Genomic DNA, 23,016 nt, shown 5'->3' on the forward strand with positions numbered 1-23,016 from the left:
CCTTTCATCACGACTCCACATTGGATGAGAAACAACATGGATAGTGTGCAATGACGTCCCAAAGAAGGTCCCGACGTGACCCGGAGGGTATCGTGAACTTCGGAGCTTGCATGACAATACTGTAGACCTTGGGTCGATGAGACAGAACCTTCTGTTCATCAATGCCTTCAACTTTTCTAGGTGAACGTTTCATCATGGCTCCGTCGAGTCAGATCAGTGGTCGGTTCAGAGTATCCTTGCAAGTCATCGAATATCCTGGGATTGCTCGACTCTGAGGTCGTGTGCACAGTCTGTGACGACATGGTACAGCATGAATGCATGATGGGTGGAGCGACATATGCGCTATATACAAGACAACAGAGCCGGGTCATATGGTCGAACCCAAGGCGCATCGATAAGTGGCAAATCTCCTTTTGTATCTATCTCCATTTCAAACCACCTATCAACCCTCTCGCCGCCTCCTCCGCACCCTCATCCAAATCAGCCAACCACCTCGTATAACCCTGACCTCCCCTTACGGGTCTTCCAGTCTTCCTATTTATCCTTTCCTCTCCTCTTCGCACGGCATCTTCCTCAGCAGCCTGTAGGACATCATCCGTCTCAACAATATTCAGTATGGTAGGTAAGGTGTGTAAGAACAGGGATGAATGAGGTAGAAGAGGTGAAGAGAGGGGTATGAGTGGGTCGAGGATCGGTAAAATACTTCGAATGTATCTCATCCTGGGGTATAAACAAGTCATTAGGACGAATGATATCAGCGAAGCTCAGAATTCCAAGTCGTACATGAAAATGAGGCCAATTGAGTTCGGAGACCCGTAACTTACCTGTCCAAAGCCAGATTACCAGTGTCTTTGACTTTGCCCGCACTTATACTTATAAGAGTATCTGAGATGGTAGAGCAATAATCATATTCTGCTAGTACGGGGTACGATTCATCGATCTCAGGTTTGATCAAAGCATGAGTACCAAGTTGATCATCGGTAGTGGGATAGTGACGATCCACCTCGGACGCCTGATCATATACGAAACGATCAGCTTGACATATACCGATAAGGGAGCCGAATGAGCTTACCTCCAATTGCATCCATCCCTTCTGACTGATCTGTGCATCGACATAAGATATTATTTCTAGCTTCTTGACAAGTAGAACAAGGTGATCTTCTCCCTCATCTTGATTCGGTCGATGTATGCCATTAGAGGGCGAGGATGTACCACGATATAGCTGTAGTTGACCTATAGCCTTCCTAAGATCGAAATAAGGTATCCTCTCATTCCCATTTGGGGGTAATGCTATATCCAGTATATCTCTTTCTTGATGTATCGATTGTTCGAATGTTTCTTGAACGTTCGATAAAGGTCGATGGGAATGTTTGGTCTCGTGAAGAGCGATAGCCTGGAGGTATGGTAAAGCAATATAAGAAGGCGGAGGACGAAATTGGAGGTTCGCTTGTAAGGGGAGTTGAGCTTTCGGTATTAGGTTGTGGTCTATGTAGTGGACAAGTGGTCAGCAAACATCATAGTAAGAGCAGTCAAAGCGGACTTACCATTACAAGTTATAATGACTGGTCTTCTAGATTCGGAGATGATCGAAATCACTGCAGGCCAGAATGTACTTTCCTCATCGAAGAGTATATCCGCCTCGTCAATCAAGATCAAACTCTGTCTGATTTTTCCATCACTTCCTGTCCCATCCGAATTACCAAGTATCTGAACCTCATCAACATCATCGGGGGTTTCGTCGTCATCCTGATCAATATCAATAGGTTCATGAGCAGATCCTTGACTTCCACTGGCGATTTCCAGCTTGGTCTCTTGTTTGGCTTTCGCTTTTCCAAAGAACGATTTCAACCCTCCTGGCACTGGCCCAGCTTTTTCTTTCTTCGGCGTTACCTTCCTTTCCTGAGAAACCATATGGTTCTTCCCTACATCCCCCACCCAGCTCATAAGATTCGCAGAAGTCCTTTTTCCCATACCAGCAAAGACCTCAAATATGGCCCATCCTAGCTCATGCGCAGCGGCATATACAGCTGCCGATTTGCCCGATCCATGTGGTCCAGTAAGTAAGATCGTATTTGTCAATCTACCATTTAGATTTGGGTAGGTGTCTGGTCGAAGGTCTGGATCAGGTGAAATGGGAGGATCGTCCAATTCTTCCAACTCAAGTTCCTCTTCTTCTTCTTCTTCCTCGTTGTCATCTGCTGGGTGATTTCCGAATAAAGCTAGATCATCAACTATCCACCCATCTACTAGATTGCTTTTCAATCCCCTTTTCACTTTTCGTACTACTTTACGATGACCTTGACCTACTGATAATGCACTAAGCCAATCCTTCAAGTAGGCAGCTTCGACTTCGTTCGATAGTACTTCAGCTGCGCAGAGCGGTCTATACCGATCAGTCCAGGAATCTCGATTAGATGTCGATTTGATGGCGGATTTCGAAGACATGGAAGTGAATGCTGGATGTTGTAAGATAAAAGGTGGTATTGAGAACATCTCTTGATCTTTCAAGTGTTGAGGGGAAGCTGAGAAGACAGAGGTGGAATTCTCGAGAATCGAATACCAAAATCCATCATCCATCACTTCTTTTGGTAAAGGTCGCTTTCTCCTACTCGGTCCAGCTTCTTGATTCTGGACAAATGAGGTATATTGAGTGTCCAGGTTGGTGTGAGAGAAATGATTAGGCCATTCTCCTCTAGGTAAAGGAGCTATCAACTCTTCTCCTTCTCTTATACCACTTCCCCAACCATTCTTTAATACACGTTCACTAGCTATCGAAACATTCTTGAAAAATTCATGTACGATCTTCTTCTTGTCTTTCTCTTTGGATTTACCTTTATCTTTAGATTCTTCACCCGACAAAGCAGTATTAACAGAATTGATCGAACTCGCTCTTGATCTATTCCCGTCTGTAGCACCATTCTCACCTAGGTTCGGATCCGGTTTGACATTCAATCGAGAAAAGAAAGAATGTTGTGGTTTCTTATCAGCTGCAAAAGCTATTTTCTTAGGTCCTACTCCTATCTTTATTGGTGAAGTCGATGACGAAACCAAGATAGGTCTATCAGGAGAAGAATTCTGATCTATCTCTATAACATCGTTTGCATTTTTTCCTTTTATGGGGTATGATTGCCCTGTTACTTCGAAATCGACCGAATGTCTATGGCCTGTTGATGCTGGGAAAATAGATGATGATGATGATGATGATGATGATGGCGCAGAGGGATAATCGAAAGATGAGCTGTTGGCGACGTTTAGAGCTGAACCTGTACTTGAGGTTATAGTTGTAGTGGGAACTTGGGATTTACGTGATCTACCTTTCTTCTTAGGCGGTGTTTGCTCTTGAAAAGTGGATGGGAAAAGGGAAGGATCAATAAGTTCATTATCACCGCCGTCTTGGAAGCATATGCCATCAGCGTCTCGTTCCCCTATTTTGTACGATATCTATATAACAGGATGGGAAGCTCACTGGTTATCTCATGAACATCAGATTTCCTCTTCCCCCTTATACTTGCTTTACCCTTGTTCTTCCCAGCCATATCCTTCATCTCTTGTTCTTCTCCTCCACCATTCTTTTTATTCCCATTACTTTTATTACCCTCAGCTTGTTTTTCCTCTTCGGGTTTGCCCATCACCCAGCCCACACCATTTTCGCTTCCATTCAAACTTAGCTTAGCCTGATTGCTTTCATCTTTCTTCCTTCTTTTCCTCGTCGTACTGTTGCTCCCATTCGATGGAGCAGAAGATACAGTAGCAGCAGTCGAGGAGGATCCACCAAAGAATGAATGTATAGTCTTGGAAGGTCCTGCTACGGTCACGTTGCCCGAAGACCCTTCAGCTGAAGGAGCGGCTGAGGAAGAGCTGCCTTCTGAAGGTGGAGGAGGTGAAGGCATCGTTCGAGCCTTTTTGGTCGATGAGGGTGCTCGTTCCGAGTCTATATGCCAGCCATGGATTTGTGTAAAGTGAGTCCTGTAAGCTGACCTGTTAGATGTTGAATACGATGAGATTAGGAGGTTTTATCAACACTCTACGATCGATGAAGTCATTTTGAACATTTACATTTACATTTTGACGCGTAAATCTCATTTTTCACTACTTTCATCTCCTCACGCGTCAACATCATCCGAGTATAAAAATGGAAAGACAATGTACAGTATAATGTATGCCTGTATACATGATAGCTATATGCATATGATTGTGCGTGAACTCTAATCTCGAATTTATCGGTATTCGTGGATGAGTGCCATTCCCACTACGACTGTACGAGTAGACTATCCACAGTATAATCTCGATGATTTTAATAGTTTATTTTATTCAACATCTCAATTTCTCCAAACCAACCGTCTTTACCTTGTTTGTCATCGTCAGGAAACCCCATCCCCGAAAATCCAGGTAAAGTAGATTTGAATCCATTCACTATACCGTGAATTGGCTGTACAAGTGCATGTTCAGGTTCGAATGTAAATTCTCTTGTGATCGTCTTCATGTCTGGCGCACTATACTTCGTCCCTTTCGGTTGTTCACCTAAGTTTAGTCGGGTTACGTCGATCACACAGCTGAATCGCTGATTGGGTTTTGAAAGCTTCTAGTAACTCAGCTTGGGTTTCTTTGTCCATTTTGAGGTATCCAATGATACGTGAATCACCTGTTGAACGAGAAGAGGGAGGATCGGGCAAGATGACTTGACATAAACGGCTTTTGCAAGGAACGAAAATTTCCATTGAACTTGGAGGTAAAACAATAGATCTGATGGAAATTCGAGTCTCATCGTCCATTGTCTAACCTTGAATACCATACCATACCAAGTGATCTGACCCTTCAATAGCTGTCAGAGTATCTTTGTCTAATCCTGTCGAACCTGCCACAGTAAGTTTCGGATGTGTCTCTGGAGTCAGAGAATCTATATGAATTCGGGCATTGCCTGGCACCTGAGAATTATCGTCATCGTCGTCGATCGATTGGAGGTTACAGGATGAGATGAATGTGTGATTGGTTTGTTTGGAAGCTCGAGATCCAGGTGGCAGAGAATTGTAATTGGATGGGAAACTACTTTGAGAGTGGAAGCGAGAAGTTCTATGCTTTGAGCTCATTTCGACATGTGCCGTAGATAAAGTGGATTTCAGTGATCGTTGTTTACGATTGTCTCTTCAGCTCACGAAGATCGAGTGCTGAAAATAAATGACTGACCCTGTGAAAGAGAAGCAAACAAGATTTTACCACTAATTCCCTGATATGTATCGCCACTTATAAAAAACCATTGAACAAAACCTCTGTCCGTCAGAGCCTACATCATAGGAAGCTTGCTGACTACTGATATCATAAAGGATCCATGATGTACAAGTACCGTATCCTGCGATCTTCAAAGGTGTGTAAATAGGCTTTCTCCTTTCTCGGCGATATTCACCCCTCAATGACACATATAGCGTACAAGTGTTCTTGAGTATACTGGCCAACATTGTATATCGGTTAATCGCCAGCGATCAGATACACGCTTCTTACACAGCGAGATTCACTATACATCACCCGTAATTCGTTGGATACTGTATGAAATTCAGATTCAGATTCATGCGTTTCACAGTATTGGAAAAGGAGCACACACACCATCGGATCCGTTCCTCAAGAATGTACGCGTAGATATATTGAAATAATGGAGAGATGATATTTTCAATTCGATGCACAGACTATCGTTTCGATGAGTGGAAGGTTGAATGTACGACGAGAAAGAGGGTGAAAGTGAAGGTGCTGTTTTACTTTAGAATATTTGTAATGTACATATTCAAGTACATAATGTATATATATCAGAGTCAGATAAAGATAGAAAGGAAGAAAAAAGGCCAACAACAAACAAGAAGATGAATTGCTTTACGAGATTTATTACTTCCGAGATCGAATTGCTAGATCATCTCCCCTGTATACCTAACCCTAGACATACGGTTTACGCCATTCCATCTGATCATCTCTTCAAATAACAAACATCGATATGTAATGTCCGGAATGGCGATTGAACCCTGTTGCGATATCTTCATGGAACTGATGAGGTATATCACTCGATCGGTTACAACGAGAAACCGATCATTTTGAAGCGATTCTATTTCTAATCTCCATCGGATCAGAAAGAGCCACAGAAGTGTCATATTGTTAGCCAGCCTAAATCGAGTAGGGCTGTACTATCGACAGATTACTGATCCATCCTTCCGATAACGTCCATCGGATCTTCTCCCCCACCGACAGCCGCAAAAAGCACAGCGTCTCTGCCCTTGGTGATTGGCGGAGGCTGAGGTTTGGGCTGCGTCTTGATTGGTATTCCCTGTTGTTGCTGTTGCTGCTGGGGTGGTCGTTGAGCTGTAGCATTACCATTGACCGTTCTCTGCGCTGGCCAAGTGCCCATCCGAGGGAGACCGTGCCCACCAGCGCCTACGCCATTTCTATTCTGAGTAGTTGAGTTAGCATTCGCATGAGAGGGGATGGCATATGGTGCGCCGGCCCTGGCAGTCGATGTGGTAGAAGAGATGGGTCTACCAGCAGCAGATGGTTTTTGAGGAGTTGCGTTAGGCGTAGATGAATTGGAAGGGGGAGGCATGTTTGGTGGAAGAGGATGAGTACCATTTTGTAACATTCGGAGACCGTATTGACCGTGTTCACCTGAATTGAGGTAATGATACTAGATGATGGTGGCGAATCAGTACGTTTAAAATCGAGAAGAAGAGGTCTTGAGTAGATGGCTGAGGATATTGAACACCATGACCCACCTTCAACCCATTCATCTGTCTATACCTCTTGTTACATCCCGCACCTACTGCACAGACGTACGGTCTATTCCTTTCCTCCGCTTCTTCGAGCGACAACCCGAGATCAACCGCATCATGAATCGCGAAGTCACATTGTCTGCCGAGAATTGTAAGCTGACTATCCACCTTTCACATTCACAGTTCAGATCAACTTACCCTTTCATCTGATGATATTTCAAACCGTTACTCTGCTTGTACGATTTATTGCACCCCGGATTGGGACATCTCCAAGGTCTCGAGCTGGAGAATAAGGAAGGTTGAGGTAATTGAATATCATTCATCGATATTCCATTGGCATTCTTGTTGGGTGTAGTATTGCCAGAACCGGTAGTAGCACCTTCTGGTATTTCCTCTTGTGGCGTCGTGACTCCATTAGTGGTAGCATTGGTGGTATTCTGACCGTTCTGTTTTTGTTGATTAGGTGGGATCGTTGGAATACCTAAGCTCGATACGGCAGAAGCGAATAATACACCTGGAGCTACAGCTGTAGGTACGGTCGAGTTGGCGTCGGCTGCAGTGGTGGCATTAGTAGTCTTAGGACCAGCGACAACTTCATTGAACGCTCTGTCGAACCTCATCTGCTGAGCTGCAGGTCTACTTCCCGCGCCGGTTGATCCGAGGAAACTCTGCCGAGCAGGATTCATCTTCGGTTGAGCAAATACAGGTGATGGTTGCGTGGAAGTGGTTGGAGTAGCTAGACTACCTTCAGGTGGTGAAGATCCAGACGAACCTGTTCTGGTTAATGTTAGATTCGATGCTTTGTTACCGAGCAGACTGGCATTTGCATTGGCTGTCAAGGATGATTCGAGTTCGGGCGGTGATTTGAGTACATCCGATAGTTTCAATGGCGATTTACCGATCGAAGCTTGTTCGGTGGGTGTAGTAGCCTTACTTCCTGAGGTAGGCAAAGGATACGAAGGTACAGGCACTGCGTTGGTAAGATTAGGTGAAATACTCGATCGAGCTGAGGTCGTAGACGCCTTGTTCTTCGAGGGTAATTCCTCTTCGACATCATCTAAATCTAGGTCCATCGCATTGGTGACAGGTGAGAATCCTCCAGGATTGTTGTTATTATTATTGGTATTATCTGGAGGTATATTCGGATCAGAGAATGGGTGAACATCTTCTACGTGTTCTAACAACGCATGTAAACCCGCATGAGTCTTGCCACAACATTCGTACGCCTGTGTTAATTCGGCATCTGATCTAGGTTTATTCCTCATCATATTCGTGACTTGGGATTTCGAGTACGAAGTGCCTAATGACATGGGTTGGAAGGACATGGATGCGAATGAGTTTGATAGGTTGTAGTCTCCTCCTCTGGGTATGGAAGATGCTACTGCGGCGTAAGATCTACGATGGTATGATGAGGACATTGATCCGGATGGTAAGTTGAATGCATGGGCTGATGCTGCGAAGGAAGAAGGTTCCATCGTTATGGATGTGGAAAATGGTATGGTAGGTGAGTCACCACTAGAACACGACAGAAGATCAGCGACAAGGGTCGATCCGATACCCAAATCCGATTGACTCACCCAGCATCTCCGTAGAATCTCGCTCCATAACTCCCCATGGGTCCACTCCCTGTCGTATTACCCCATTTAACACTCCTAGGTTTGTTCTCAAATGAGAATCCACCTCCATTCGTGAAGCTGATACCCGTCATGGCGCCATACGACATGGGTGATGCGCCCATCCGCATCGACTGAGGGGCATTGAGACCTCCATGAGGGTTAGAGGTACGCTGTTTTGGAGCTGGGACTGGCTGCGGTGGCGGTGAAGGCATGTTGGATGATTGATTAGTTGGTGAGGTTGGGAATGATGAGAGAAAGAAGGTAAACAAAGTCGGGTGGCAAAAAGGGAGGAAGGCAGGGATGGGGATGTGTTTGTTTATATGTAACTGACTGATCGAGTGAACGAGTAATGTCGGATCCGTTGATGGATTATCGAGGTAATTGATGGATTGTGGTGTGGGGCGTACGAATGTATATTCTCCCCTGTTTCTGAATCAAGTTGTATCCGTTGAATTGACAATGGCAGATCGTCGTCAGGCTCAGGTGAAAGATGACCCCATAAATACAATAGTCGGGTCTCGTGATATTGATCAATTGATGTTTTGGGTGATCTTAGCTTGCTAATCCCTCCCAAGACCGAGGGAGACTAGTGGCGGGGCTTTTGCCTTTTGATTTTATGGGTTGATTGATGGAATGATGAGCTCCGTGCTCAATCGGTTCTTGGTAGCTAGCGGATAGAGACAGGACTGACTGCCTTCCACCTGATGTTCTAGCTTGTTTTGAGGATGATGTTGTAGTAACTTGATGTGGATGGGGATTGTGAGTAAGCACATAACAGTGTGTATAGACAGACTACTACCACTACTGTTTAAAGTGTAAGACGGATGCGGATGCTGGGTGGACCTTGTGTGGACTGACTTTTCCAGTGGGACCCTGGATCATGCTGTCAGATCAACAGGCTAACATAACAGATTTACCCTTTTAGGAAAGATCCATGGAAAACCTAATATCAGGGACAGGGTACACCTCGTGCCATACACTCACCCACCTCCACAAAACGTAAAAAAGAAATTGCCACATCATGCTACGCAGCAGAGGCGGTCAGGTGGAGGCAGTTCGTGCTGTAATGTGATGGTGATGATGGTCGTATCGATGACCTCCAGTGCTGACGATAACATCAACAACAATAACAAACATCATACTCTGTCATGTACACAACAACGAAACCATCATGATCAACGATATACCCCACTTCACCACTCAGCCGGTCTTATCAGACTTGTATCAGTCCAAGGACTTGCTCGACTTCTCAGGTCAGCTCTCCTATCCCAGCTCGCTTCTCTACCGCAGGTTGCAGCTGACATGCTTTTTTGATGCGTAGGTCCCTCAACCCCACCTCGAGCAACCACTTCGTCCCCTTCCGCATCTCCTTCTGCTCCCTCACTATTCTCATCAGCCACATCGATAGCTTCAGCCGCTACGAGACGAGCAGCAGCCGCTGGTCTTACTACTTCTCCTTCTGGACCTTCTTCATCGCCGATAGCGAAGGAGATAAGATGTGTAGAAGGATATGGACAGAATCTGTATATTGGGAACTCGGATGGGACGGTGGAATGGTGGATTTGTGAAGCTGCGTTAGCCGCCAATGGCGTAAGTCACCAACGTTCGCTTGATCAATGATGTGCCCACAGCTTATGGGAGTCTAAATGACTAGATGAACGGATGGGGTATGAAACATCGTCATACACTTTTTCCAAGACGACCTGTCAACAGGATGTATATCTTACCGAAGATATGCAAGATACTAATAATATCGGGTAAGCGTTGTCTGCCTATATCTCGAAATGGTTGGAAGGTATTGATTCTAGGCTATAAAGACGGAACACTACATGCTTTATCGTTGCCGAATCTCGAGCCACTCCCATCATCTCATGTGCCCCCACTACGAGGCGTGGTATCGGTAATATTGGATGACGAAGAACTGGAATGGGGTGGTCCAGGTTCAGAGGATCTTAATGCTCAAATGACTGTGGTGGTAGTACGAAGGAAGGGTTTAGGGGTGTACAAGCTTGGGAATCGAATGAACAGTGTGAAGGTAAGTCACTCCTGAACATAGAAGCTACTTCATCTATATCTTCACAAGAGACCAGGTGGATTTCTCAAGCTGATCGGGATCTACCTATCAGGAAATACCCCTACCGTCTTCACCAACACACCATGCCCTATTCTCCTCATACCTTTGCGCAGCCATCACCTCAGGTCAAGACGATACCACTCAAACTCTATACAGCATAATAGACTTATCCGACGCATCATTGACAGAAGTCTTACCGGTTTCTCAGATCGATCCGGCCGTAGCTGATTTCCAACCGAACCCAAATATAGTGGTGATACCCGGTGAGAACGAGTTTTTGGTCACTAGCTATACGGGATCATCAACTATGGGTGTATTTCTCAACGGACAGGGAGATCCAGTGAGGGGAACGATGGAATGGCCAAGCAATCCTTTATCTATTGGTATGTATATCTAGCTCACTTGCGCACACTGCACATAGCTGATATACTCTTTTCGTGGGACAGCTGTGGAATCAGAATATATCATAGCGTTATTACGAGATCAAACGGTTACTATTCACTCTCTAGCTGATCTGGAAAAGCCAACTCAAGTGATCAGCCTAGATCCAACGATAGACGCTTTCGGATTGACTTATTCGCCATATGGAGTATCGGTTAGAGATATATATAGGGACGATCGGTTGACGCCCTACAATTTGAAATTGCTTGATGGGAAATTAGCTCCGGTAAAACCTATCGAAGAGACCAAAGTGACTTTACCTCAAGTGGAGGACCTATCCAATGATCCAGCCGAGGGCAACACGGAAGAACCGCTACTGTCACCTGATGTGATTTCGCCGATCAATGAAGATCCACCTTCTGGATCAGGCCTGACTCCCCCTTCTTCACCCAAATCAGCACATCGCCATCCCACCACCCCTCAGAACAATTCAGGTTCATCAACTGGTCCTAGTATCGGACCTTTTTCTACAGCTGTATCTGAGACGTTGATCATCTCGGGTCATTCGATCGTTTCGCTCTTACCTACTAGTACGATCATGAAGGTGGAAAGACTATGTTCGGAAAGACAGTTTGACGAAGCTATCATTCTAGTCGATGAAGAGAGAAGGAGAGGTAGAAGAGGTGAGATAGATGTGGATAAAGCCACTCATCACAATACGATGAAATATCTTCATCTATACCTGGCTTTACATCTCTTCGAAGAAGCTTTATTTGATAAATCGCTGGATTATTTTACGAGAAGTAAAGTGGATCCTAGGATTGTGGTTAGGACGTTCAGTGATTTGAGAGGCAAGTTGATAGGGAGTGAAGAGGTGGTGGATGTCTTCGAGGGTATTAAGGAGGTTTTGGAGAGGATGGGTGGAGTTGACGATATAAGTGAGTCGTCGATGTATAGCAACTATCCTCTGAAGCTGTCAAAGCAATTTTTCTTCCTTGATTAATCTGTGAAACTAAAGCTGATGCTGAGTTTCAGTTTCGACTTCACTGAAACGCAATTATTCACCGCATGTCCAACCTAATACAGCTACTGCACCTGAAACCAGCGTACTGCGCCAGGCGATGATGGAAGAAGCTAAAGATATGTTGACTGAGTTCCTGAGAAAGACAAGAGCTTCGAGGAGGAAAGGTGGTGGTGCGAGAGGTTTGGACAGTAGGAAGATTGATATTGTGAGTTACTTTGACATTGACCATCAAGACCATCAAGGCAATTTCGTACAAGTATATGGAACTCTCTGTCATGTTTGGTATACGTGCTTGATCCGCTGACATGAACTGACTTTCGTGTATAGGTCATTGATACTACCTTGGCCAAACTTCTAGCTGATAAAGGAACGACCAACGAGCTTCTTGCTCTACTTGCGGCACCGAATGACTGTGTGCTACCTGAATTAGAACCGTCCTTAGCTCAGCGGCCGTATGTTTTGGCTACAGTGATGAGAACACAGGGGAGGGTGGATAGAGTACTAGAGTTACTTAGAGAGTAGGTGGCCTGTTTCATTCATTACCTCTAAGTCTTTGGACGCTTCTAGCTTTTGCAGAATCTTGATTCGGTACTAACTTTCCCTACTGGAACGTAGAATCGCCGATTCTGACATTGCCGATCCTATATGTGAAGATCCAGTCGAAGAGCTTGCCCAACAACTGGAAAGTGTCAAAGACCCGCAGATGTTTTTGGAATATGCCTTGTGGCTAGTGAAAAAGAATCCTTCACGGGGATTATCGGTGAGCGACCACTCTTCGGAATATTTTTTGTATGACCATGAGCCTGGCTGATAAGTTTGGGGAAACAGATTCTGATGGCTCAAAATACGAAGAATGGAGTCAAATTAGATGATCTTTCGTTGGTTGAACAACTCGGTCAGATCGATAAAGATACTGCCAATCGGTATTTGGAGTTTGCCGTTGTGAGCAAGAAATCACCGAATAGAGCTTTGCACGAGCAGTTATTGGGGGTGTTGTTGGATGAGGTGGAAGAGCTTTGTAGGGATGAAGGCGTGAAATACCATCTGGAGGAGCTAGGTAAGTAGTGCCCCACTAACCGTGTCATACTTTATACCATATGACGCATCTGATTGAACTATCTATCTCGAAATAAGTTCTTTGGTTAATCTTGAGTTTTGTTCTTTACATAACAGACGCCGAATACCGCTTGGAGCCTTCCCCTCGACCCTTCCTTATCTTCTTAGCTGATGTAGCACCCGATACGCCCATCAAGAGGAATCGACTGAAATTGATGTTGTTCCTCCAAGGGAGTCCGTTCTTTGATTTAGAAAAAGCTGCGAAAAGGTTGGAAAGTGTAATCGAACTGAAATTCGAGCTGGCCGTGGTATATGGTAGGGTAAGTTATACCTTTCACCCATCGGGCACCCGGCTCCACTAATAACGATTAGATACTTTATTGATCCCCGGATGATATTGCTACCTTGTAGCTCCTCAAACATCGCCTTGCCCTTTCGCTCCTCGCTATCACCATAGGTGATTCCATCTCGGCTCAAACATATTGTCAGACCAAAGGTGAAATTATCCCTCCCAAAATATCGAAACTCGTTGCGAAACAGGTGAAAGGTCTTGATACTTGGGCGGGTCTGATTGAATTGGGAAGAAAGAAGGTACAGGTGAAAGATGAGGAAATGAGAGGGTTGGTTAAAGAGTTGTTAGCAGTGTATATGAGTGATAGGTGAGTCATGAATCCTTTTTGTTTTACATTCTCCCCTTGGTGTCGTCCAGGTTGACTTTGGATAACAACCTGTCGAAACGTTGAAAATCGTACTGACTTCATCTCTGAATGTAGCAAAGGAACTTCCAAACAGGCTGCTGCGTTATTGAATGCTCAATCAGTCCATTTGGACGTACTAGAGGTGAGGTAATCTCAGAATCGGTTTCCAAATTGCCAGCTTAGCTTACCAGACATGGCTTAATCAGGTACTGGGTCAAATGCCAAATGACTGGCCGTTGGACGAGGTCTCTTCATTCTTGAAAAGGAGTTTTAGGAGAGGATTACATGATAGATCCACCTGGGGTGTATTGAAGGCTATTTCCGCGGGGCAGAATATGGAGGTGTGTAATTTCATAATTCCTGTGTGATACGCCCTAAAAGGAAGTAGTTTGATCATTTAAACTGACTATGTGTCCTGTGTTCCCATCTCATAAATAGGTATCGGAACAATACCTCGACAAGATACGTCGTATACCGCCGATCATAAGAGATTCGTCGAACGATGTTTCACCTGATGGCGATGGTCTCACACCCCCTGATGAAGGTAGTATACCTGAGACCGAGTGGGGTACATTCGAGGAGAAAGGTTTGGTCGAGTCTGCGATTGAACAAGAGAAGAGAGGTACGAGTGCAGGCGAGAAAGATGGGATTGCACAGAGGAATGAAGGTGTTGAAGTGGGTTCGAAAGAGGGTTATGTGCAGAATTCTGATAATGGCGAGGAAGGTCTTGTATAGAAATTGATCCGAATTTATACCTTGCATCTATCATATACCCTAGACTCAACATTTATATATATGTATATCACATATTGTACTCTAGGTGCGATGCATAGCAGGGGTTTGACTACTCCAATTTCCATACTTCTTGATTTGTCAGACCCAATTCACCCAATATACCTGTTATAGGACCTTGACTGAGATTGGGTGTCATAGATCCACAGAGTGGTCTCATAAGCCTGATCGCGAAAATGACGATGTCAGTAGTCGTCAATCGTCATGTCACCTACTTAGAAGACGCCAACTTACATTGGAGGTAAACAAATCAATACCAACACCCTCTGATCTCTGTTGCTCTTTGATTCATGTTGAAGAGCATTGACGATAACTTGTTTAGGTATCAAACCAGGATCGATCCTTGTGATTTGAAGGTTGTTACCGAATTTATCTTGGAGATTCGGTAAGAATGATTTATCGATGGTCGTGTTGGACCAATCTTCCCTTCCTTCCAGGGGATTCGAGTGGATCAAGTGAAGTTTCGGTATCACCTCCGAAGAGGAGGTAGAGGAAGATAAGGAAGAGGGTGAAGGGAGTTTAGAAAGTAGTTGAAGGAAAGGTGAGATGGCTGTTCCTGTTGAGATCTACGCATAGCCAAAAAAAGACATTTAGTATCACTTACATTCTAGAATGTAATATCCAGTGAGTTGTCTTGGTTGTACTTACCATTATTATCTTATCGTATTGATTTGGATAAATGGAGAAAGTAGGTATAGGACCTCTAATTCCTACTTTATCTCCATCTTTCAGATTATGTACCACCCTACGACAAAACAGACAACCAAACCACCATATCGTCAGTACCAATTATCCTAATCCATGTCGATCGACGGAAGAGGGTTTCACTCACCTACCTACTTCCCCACCTCTCACTCGCTTGACAACCAATCTAATCTCCCCGTCATCCAAACAATCGTTAACGGGTGTATAAGGCCTTTCGATCTGTATATCCGGACTTTTGATCATCATATGCTGCACTACCACTTCCCCTCCTTCTGTATTGGCTATAGCCCCATCGGTACGATATGGCCTCTCGAAGAATTGTCTAGAGGTGGATGACTGAGGTATAGGAACGGTGATTAGTTTGTGTTGAGCCGACAAGGTTTGGGTGGACGATACGGGCTGTTCAGAGTATGTGTGGGGTGTGAGAGATGGTGAAGAAATATGAGGTGGGGAGGGTAAGTCCTAGGATTGTGAGTGCTAGACGAGGATGGGATCGGAGCCATGATGATCTTGTGGAAGAAGAGGATGAGGTGAATTGACGGTAGGTCATACCACTGAGCGGAGATGTTGTTGAGACAGGTGAAGACAATCGACTACATCGTAGACATATCGTTCGTATGGGTTGAGTGAGCGACATGTTCAAGGTGGATATTGCGGTTGGATAGGAGATGAAGTGCGATGTCATGAAGTGATAAGGTGAGGTGGTGGACAACCTCCATTTCAGACTTTTTGGTTGTCCCTTGCATCTGTTCGATGAATTATCCGGGGTTTAACCGAGCCGCCACCTGAGTGCCAAAGTACAGAATATACAACACTCGCTCTCATACATACAGCTTTGACTAGACTTCTCATTCCCACTCTATACATCATCATAAAGATATGCCTAGATCACCTTCACCTGATTATCGAAGAGAGATGGATAGGGACAGAGATAGAGATAGAGACAGAGACAGAGACAGACGAGATAGGGACAAAGAGAGAGACAGATACAAAGATAGAGATGATGATAGGAAAGCATCCAGCTCAAGACGGGATGACAGGGACAGAGATGGTGACAGATCGAGGAGAGATGATAGGGATAGAGACAGAGAGAGGAGAAAAGATAGATATGACGATGATAGAGATAGGAGGGATAAGAAACGGGATAGGAGTAGGAGTAGGAGTAGGGACAGGAGTCATAAGAAGGACAAGAAACGGAAAGAGTGAGTGGGCTTTATTGCATTTGACACGTTACTATCACATCTCTCTTTTCCACAAGGTTCTACATAGCTAGTAAATCATAAACTGCGCTGATGATGGTAGCTGATATGCCTTATAGCTCTCGAAGCCCCTCACCTTCCGCGAAAAGTAAACGGAAAGAAGCCAAAGCAGCTGCCAAAGCCGCTGCTCGACGAGAAGCCGAACTTGAACAATCCCGAGCTCTAGCAGAACTGTCAATGTACAGTGCGACTGATAATCCCTTCCACGATGCGAATCTAGGTGAACAGTTCAAATGGGGTAAGAAGATTGACAAAGAGAAGAAAATGGGTATGACGACTGAGGAGATTGCTCGAAAAGATGCAATCAGACGACAAGAGGCTAAAGAGGAATTGGAGAGGCTGAACAAAAAAAGAGCAGAGAGAGAGGTGGAGATGCAGCTAAGAGAAGAAGAGGAAAATAGGTTAAAGAGATTGGCAGAAGACGAACAGATGAAAGAATGGATTGAGAAAGAAGATGATTTCCAATTGGAACAATCTAGACGAAGAGCAGGTATAAGATTAAGGGAACAAAGAGCGAAAGCGATCGATTTCTTAGCTATAAACTTGAGATTCGCCGATCCAAAGTCAGTTGGTACCAACGTGTCTAGTGCTATTGGTGCTTTAACAAATCCAAAGAAAGGAGAGGTAGAGAGGGAACAGGAAGAAGAAAATTGGGGTTGGGCAGATGCAGGATTCGAATTTGAGATTGACGAGCCATGGAAAATATTCGATAACTTGAATCTTGAAGATTGCGTGGAATTGGAACACGATATCAAGATGTATTTGAGTTTGGAGAAATCACCTATCAATATCGAGTTTTGGGAGGTGAGTGAATATAATCTATCGAATTCTTTACATCGATCGTTGTTGTACCCGTACCTTTCACTACACATCACTTCTCCTTTCGAAACAACGTGCCATATCTTGATTGTAATAGTGATACATTAATGCTGACATATGAATCATTAGGCAATGCAAGTAGTCTGTACCTACCATCTCGAGAATCTCCGTGATCCCGATCACGCAGAAGGTGGACGATTATTCGACAAAGAAGTCGACGAATCGGCCAGTAATATAGTATCTGGGCTGAGTCTTCAGCGATTGGTCGAATTGGAAGATAGGACCAATGCGATGCTGAGAAGTGGGCAACCTGTCGATGGGGAGTTTTGGGATCTGGTTCTGAGGAAGATTCACGTGGAAAAAGCTATTGTGAGTGAGAAACTTCATAATTCATAAAGAATTTGGATGTCATTGTGACGTTTGGACCTACTTGCATTGTATGGACACTGATCGCCTTGCAGGCTAAACTCAACTCGATCCACGAAGTCGTCCTGAAGAACCGATTGGAGCAATTCAAGCGACGACAACGAGAAGACGCAGCCAAGGTCCAAGCTGAATTGGGAGGAGTCATCGTCAACAAGAACGAGCAATTCGGTGGTGATATCCATGCTGATATTGGTGATCAAGATGAAGGTGAAGATGGTGAAGATATCGACGTAGATGATGACGAAGACGATTACGTGGAATCATATGAGAGGGAAATGTCACCTCTGCCTGCCGATCCGAAGACCATGGTCTTGGATGAGAGGAGGTTACCTATTGTTGATGAGGAGGATGAGATGCGAGCACTAGTGAGTATAAGTTACTGAATCGATTGTATGCCCTCAGTTGTCATACACAATCTACGTTGTGACAGATCACTCCTCGCCCATTCTTATATGTTGTCGATACTGATCACTCTGCCCCTTACAGTTCGCTGCAAGACGATCCATCACCTCTTCAGGCTTCGTACCCAAATATGCTAGACCATCCGCAACCACCATTGAATCAGTATCCCGACCCTCTGCAGCAGACTTGGAAGCAGAGAGGATCTACCGGGCCGAAGCGGAGAAAGAAATGCGAGATTACGGTTCGGACGAAGACGATGAAGAATTTGGTGATTTGGATAATGGTCTGGATGTTCCTGGTACATACGATTGGTCAGATCGATATCGACCTAGGAAACCTAGATTCTTCAATAGGGTTCATACGGGTTACGAGTGGAGTAAATACAATCAAACCCATTATGAGTGAGTAGTCCACTTCACTCCTACAAGAGGATCTTGAAATTGCTTGTTTACGATCGATGGATACTGATTTTGTTGTGTAGCTCCGATAATCCTCCTCCGAAAGTTGTGCAGGGTTATAAATTCAATATCTTTTATCCTGATCTGATGTGAGTGTTGATCTTCCATTTAATCCTTGTTTCGTGTTTGGAACTGGCGACTGCGACATTGGTATCTCTCTGGTAGTACCTTCACCGAACGTGAAGACCTTTCTGTCTTCCTCCTTTTTCTTCGTTAGGACCATTTGTGTAAGACGTATATGATGCTGATTTTGACCTTTTATAGCGATAAATCAAAGGCACCCACGTACTACCTCAAACCCATCCCTGATGATCCAGAAACTACCATGATAGTGTTTACTGCCGGACCGCCATACGAAGATATCGCTTTTAGGATCGTGAGAAGACCATGGGAGTATTCACATAGGAAAGGATTCAGGAGTACGTTTGACAGAGGTGTACTGCAATGTAAGTAATTTCATTCTCAAGTTTACACCAAAAAGGGGGGGCTAATATGGTTTGGTAATACAGTGTACTTCAATTTCGGAAGAACATTCTACAGGAAATAGGGTTTCTGGCTGTTTACGTTTACATATGTCAGTCTGATCTTGAGAGGAACGATGGTGTTTGGGTGTGCTAAGACGTAACAGAAGTCAATACATGGAATGTATTTCTAACATCGTGATAATGCATTGATATGAATGTGTTACAAGTACTTTACAACATGCGGTAAAAGGGTACAACGTGATGAAAACATGACACGATAGATCAGAGTAGTGAATGTAGTCTCGGTGGTTCTCGTCAACTCGCTACACCTTCCCATTCCTTGACCATCCAAGCATTTCCTCCACCTCTTCTAATCTGCTTGATCTCCTCTCTCCGCTCCTTCCTAGACTTCTTCTCCGACTTCTTGTTGTAATCACCATTCTTCACTGGCGCGGTATTTGGCTCGTCCGCCCACGCTGCTATCTCATATGCGGTCGCGCGCTGTTCGGATTGCAGGGAGAGGGTAAGTTGGGAATGACGGCGGAGTCGTTGATGAAAACGGATCCAGGATGAGATCTGTAAGAGGAAGATGACGTTAGTGCCGGATTCACAAAAGGACCACGAGATTGAGGAATATGACAAGGTATCATTCAACGGGCCAAATACAATCCATCACCGTTCGTAGGCACAAAAGTATGAATGTACGAAAGAATGGTATTCACCTTGATAAACAAGACCAAAGCAGTCAAAGCCAGAACGATCACACCTGCGGCTACGGCCGTTCGCACGATCTTACTCGTCCCATACGAGTAGACGTACGCCGAGGAAGTAGCACTCTGCGTTGTGGTAGATGAACCGGTATAAGTCGAAGTACCCGTAGAGGACATGGTGGTTATAGATCCGGCAGTATCGAGGGAAGGCATCTTGAAGAGATTCTCTCGAATAGAGGATCAGATATCTTATGTTGACCCCTGCTTTCGTGAATTTCCTGTTATAGCGTCTTTGATTATCGGCTGCAAGATACACATGAAGTGTTTTCGAGTATAGTCTGTGTATATGTAGGAGTATGTGACTGTGTATGTCTTGCGATCTGGTGAATTATGCACACAACTGAAACATTAAACGTCCTTTCGCTCAAGCCGTGTAAACAGGTGGAAGCGGCGAAAGCCGATGAGATATGACTAGTTTAGGCATGCGGAATTGCCCCTCTTTCCAATCGTGCGCCTATCAGCGGAAGAACGTTTCACACATCCTCCTCGAGTACGAATGGGATTCAAAAGAGATAGCTGTTGTTCATCCCAACGTACCATATATCCATACTTATCGTTATACTCATCAGCAATCACAACATCCTCCACAATGATCAGAGCAGGTTTATCGACACTCTCCAGACCCATCGCATCGTCATCTTCCAGATCGACATCAGCAGTCGCAAGACGATACGCCTCTCATGGACCTAGTTACAATCCCCCTTCAGGTTATTTGTTCGGTGAAAGAGTGGGTATATGTATTGTCCGAGTAGGGTAGTAAAGAGAGGAATAGGAAGAAAAGGACGTCCTAGACGCTGGTATGATGGTGGATGGAGGGAATAAAGCAGAATGAATGAATAAATGCTAATTGGTTGTGTTCACGGTGTTGTAGCCACCTAAAGATGGAAAGAGAGTGAAGGAAACCTGGGAGTGAGTATTTCCCTCTTGTTGCTGTGGTATGATGGACTGTCATCACATAGACTGGGTCGGGTGGCATCAGATTGGATTGGGATTGAATCCATTGAATAATTGGGATTTCTCAAGAGTGATTTGTTGAAAAGTCTCAGCCATATCAATACCATCTCCTCAAACGACGAGACGTCACACTTCTTTGTCCAACTCCCATCGATCTCGTTGGATCCATCATATCATCGAATAATACGGAATGCTGATCATTCTCTCATCTTTTTTTACAGGAACATCTACTACGTCGGGATGTTCGGTGGTATGGCCTTAGCAGCTGTCATAATAGCTTACAAGCCCGATACGAGGTGGGTCGAATTGGTCAATCTCTATACATCAGAGTGACATCGTGCTAATATATGTTGTCTCTATCCCTTCTCTCCTATCGGCCCTTCTTGATTGCTCTCTTGTTCGTTCATAACCATACCTCGACCCTACGCAGTATCCAAACATGGGCATTGAAAGAGGCTAGAGCTAGATTAGATGCTAAAGGTGAAGAGTGGGAGTACAAGCCCAAGTCTGCTTAAGTCTATCTGTATATCATATCTACAGTATAGACGGGAAGAGGGAATAAGCGATGGGATGCATTTCTCTTATATCTTCTGTGTGATATGGTATGGTCAAACGATGTGAACTCGAAGCGATCACACAACAGATTTCAGTATTTGCCAAGATGAAGATTAAATTCTCAACATTCTGACTCAGCATGTTTCACTTTTGTGATGAATTGGACCGAAGAGTCCATATACAAATGCATGGTATACATGACAGGAAATAGACGAATGTGACCCGACCCCCTTAATTGCCTGATCGTTACTTAGAATCCCTTCTCAGCTGCTCTTTTCCTCTTCCACTCTTCCATCCTCATTCTCCTTAATCGTCTCTTCTCCTCCTCACTACCATCCAAACCTGCATCAAGACCGTTCTTTTCATCACCATCCATCGGTGGCGGTATGAGTTCGTCCGATGTTGGAGGTAAAGGTATATTCTCTTCGGGAGGTGGCGGTGGTTCAACTACATCCTCATCCTCAGAAGGCGGTGGTGGTGGTTGAATATCATCTGCTTCTTCTGTTTGTTCTTCCTCGCCGTCGCTGTCACCACTACTATCATACCCACCTAACCCACCTAATCCTATACCTTTCTCTTTCTCCTTCTCCCTCTGTTCCTTCTGTTTCCCTTTCCTCAACTCATTTTTGATCTTCGTCCAAGTCGACTTATACCGTCCTTTCAGAAACTCGAACCTCTCGTCATTCGCATGATTAGTCAAGATCCTCAGTTCAAGTACTGAGGGATTAGGGGAGGAGAAGATGGCTTTGGCGGTATGCTGCATTAACGCAAGGATCGGCGCGGGAGGCTTTAAAGTAGAAAATTAAATATGAACACCACCACCACCACCACTGCTCTTCTGAGAATAATTCGGAAACCTTACCTCCTCACTTTCGTTCCACCGTATTTGCCCATCCTTCACTTCATTCTCCTCGTCCTCCTTTTCCCTCTCTTTCAATCTCTCTTGACGTAATGCTTCAATCCATTTTCGTTTTTTCTGCTGCTCGTACGCCTCGATCTCTTCTGGATCAGAAAGGTAGAACGTCTCTTCGATGTCAGAGGGGAGGGAATCCCAGGATGAAGATGAGGAGAGGGGTGAAGATGGGGTTGGAAGGGTGGAAGAGGGGACAGTGATGGACGGAAGGAGATGGATGATATCGTGTCTGAAAAAGACCAGAAGTCAGTATTTGCTACGATTGACTGAGTGTGAGGGCCTAGGTGTACATGAATATATACTCTGACAGGCCATCCTATCCTAACGGAAAGACCTAAATATTTACTCATTCCTCTCATTTGCATTGGATTTCAAACAATTATTTCCTCAATGATTCAATCAGTTGATTCTCCCATCACTTCGAGATTTTTTTACTCCACCCAAGCCCTCTATTCCCCTTCTTCGATCTCTCGAGCGTTGCCCATCTCATAAGTGAGACTGTGAGTAGGTTCTCAAAACAAGATACCTACCTATCAGCCCAAATTTCTGTCTCCCCTTCTTCCGTCTCATCCTCCACATCTCCAGCATATCTGATTAATCCCATTCCAGTCCTACTATTCCTCCGAGTCACCTCCCTCGCTCGATCGTCTTGCGAGTATACAAGCTGGGCTTCGTAGGCTTGTACATAAGCTATAGGTGGTATTTGAACGGTCGTCGAAGTCGAGGCGGAAGAAGTGGAAGTGGAGGGATTGGTCCTTGCCGAATGAGAGTGATGGGATCGAGAAGGGTGAGAGCGTTTATGTGGACGTGGATACATCGTACATGTCCTATGAACATGTATCTTTGTAGAGGTCAAAAAAGACAAAGAGAAGTGAAGGTGGATGGATGAGGACTGGTCTCCTTTGTT

The 23,016-nt window shown here is 44.7% G+C and overlaps 8 protein-coding genes across 8 annotated transcripts; 3 read left to right on the plus strand and 5 right to left on the minus strand.

The window, feature by feature from the left end:
- Positions 1-419: 419 nt before the first annotated feature.
- Positions 420-3,890, minus strand: V865_000890 (uncharacterized protein; the record flags this gene model as incomplete). The annotated part of the gene is made up of 5 exons (XM_066224718.1): positions 420-720; positions 825-1,012; positions 1,073-1,485; positions 1,545-3,392; positions 3,467-3,890. 5 exons carry the CDS (start codon positions 3,888-3,890, stop codon positions 420-422), a joined length of 3,174 nt encoding a protein of 1,057 aa, XP_066080815.1.
- A 2,285-nt stretch (positions 3,891-6,175) lies between these two features.
- On the minus strand, positions 6,176-8,571 carry V865_000891 (uncharacterized protein; the record flags this gene model as incomplete). The annotated part of the gene is made up of 4 exons (XM_066224719.1): positions 6,176-6,658; positions 6,747-6,882; positions 6,942-8,258; positions 8,321-8,571. 4 exons carry the CDS (start codon positions 8,569-8,571, stop codon positions 6,176-6,178), a joined length of 2,187 nt encoding a protein of 728 aa, XP_066080816.1.
- Positions 8,572-9,530: 959 nt separating this feature from the next.
- Positions 9,531-14,327, plus strand: V865_000892 (uncharacterized protein; the record flags this gene model as incomplete). Its single annotated transcript, XM_066224720.1, has 15 exons — positions 9,531-9,612; positions 9,681-9,949; positions 10,014-10,116; positions 10,177-10,394; positions 10,486-10,816; positions 10,880-11,752; positions 11,850-12,043; positions 12,166-12,356; positions 12,454-12,598; positions 12,667-12,895; positions 13,012-13,214; positions 13,306-13,553; positions 13,668-13,734; positions 13,799-13,933; positions 14,031-14,327. 15 exons carry the CDS (start codon positions 9,531-9,533, stop codon positions 14,325-14,327), a joined length of 3,585 nt encoding a protein of 1,194 aa, XP_066080817.1.
- Positions 14,328-14,436: 109 nt separating this feature from the next.
- On the minus strand, positions 14,437-15,726 carry V865_000893 (uncharacterized protein; the record flags this gene model as incomplete). Its single annotated transcript, XM_066224721.1, has 5 exons — positions 14,437-14,548; positions 14,619-14,950; positions 15,033-15,129; positions 15,217-15,370; positions 15,642-15,726. 5 exons carry the CDS (start codon positions 15,724-15,726, stop codon positions 14,437-14,439), a joined length of 780 nt encoding a protein of 259 aa, XP_066080818.1.
- A 242-nt stretch (positions 15,727-15,968) lies between these two features.
- V865_000894 (uncharacterized protein) lies at positions 15,969-19,000 on the plus strand (the record flags this gene model as incomplete). Its single annotated transcript, XM_066224722.1, has 8 exons — positions 15,969-16,291; positions 16,408-17,152; positions 17,297-17,536; positions 17,629-17,958; positions 18,080-18,396; positions 18,477-18,542; positions 18,718-18,899; positions 18,963-19,000. The coding sequence occupies 8 exons, from the start codon at positions 15,969-15,971 to the stop codon at positions 18,998-19,000; spliced, it is 2,241 nt and encodes a 746-aa protein (XP_066080819.1).
- Positions 19,001-19,232: 232 nt separating this feature from the next.
- On the minus strand, positions 19,233-19,840 carry V865_000895 (uncharacterized protein; the record flags this gene model as incomplete). Its single annotated transcript, XM_066224723.1, has 2 exons — positions 19,233-19,493; positions 19,640-19,840. The coding sequence occupies 2 exons, from the start codon at positions 19,838-19,840 to the stop codon at positions 19,233-19,235; spliced, it is 462 nt and encodes a 153-aa protein (XP_066080820.1).
- A 436-nt stretch (positions 19,841-20,276) lies between these two features.
- On the plus strand, positions 20,277-21,156 carry V865_000896 (uncharacterized protein; the record flags this gene model as incomplete). The annotated part of the gene is made up of 4 exons (XM_066224724.1): positions 20,277-20,414; positions 20,559-20,596; positions 20,863-20,937; positions 21,072-21,156. 4 exons carry the CDS (start codon positions 20,277-20,279, stop codon positions 21,154-21,156), a joined length of 336 nt encoding a protein of 111 aa, XP_066080821.1.
- Positions 21,157-21,446: 290 nt separating this feature from the next.
- Positions 21,447-22,926, minus strand: V865_000897 (uncharacterized protein; the record flags this gene model as incomplete). The annotated part of the gene is made up of 3 exons (XM_066224725.1): positions 21,447-21,983; positions 22,059-22,338; positions 22,640-22,926. 3 exons carry the CDS (start codon positions 22,924-22,926, stop codon positions 21,447-21,449), a joined length of 1,104 nt encoding a protein of 367 aa, XP_066080822.1.
- Between the last annotated feature and the right edge of the window lie 90 nt (positions 22,927-23,016).

Source organism: Kwoniella europaea, chromosome 1 (assembly GCF_036810445.1).
Source record: "Kwoniella europaea PYCC6329 chromosome 1, complete sequence".
Classification (NCBI taxonomy): Eukaryota; Fungi; Basidiomycota; class Tremellomycetes; order Tremellales; family Cryptococcaceae; genus Kwoniella; species Kwoniella europaea.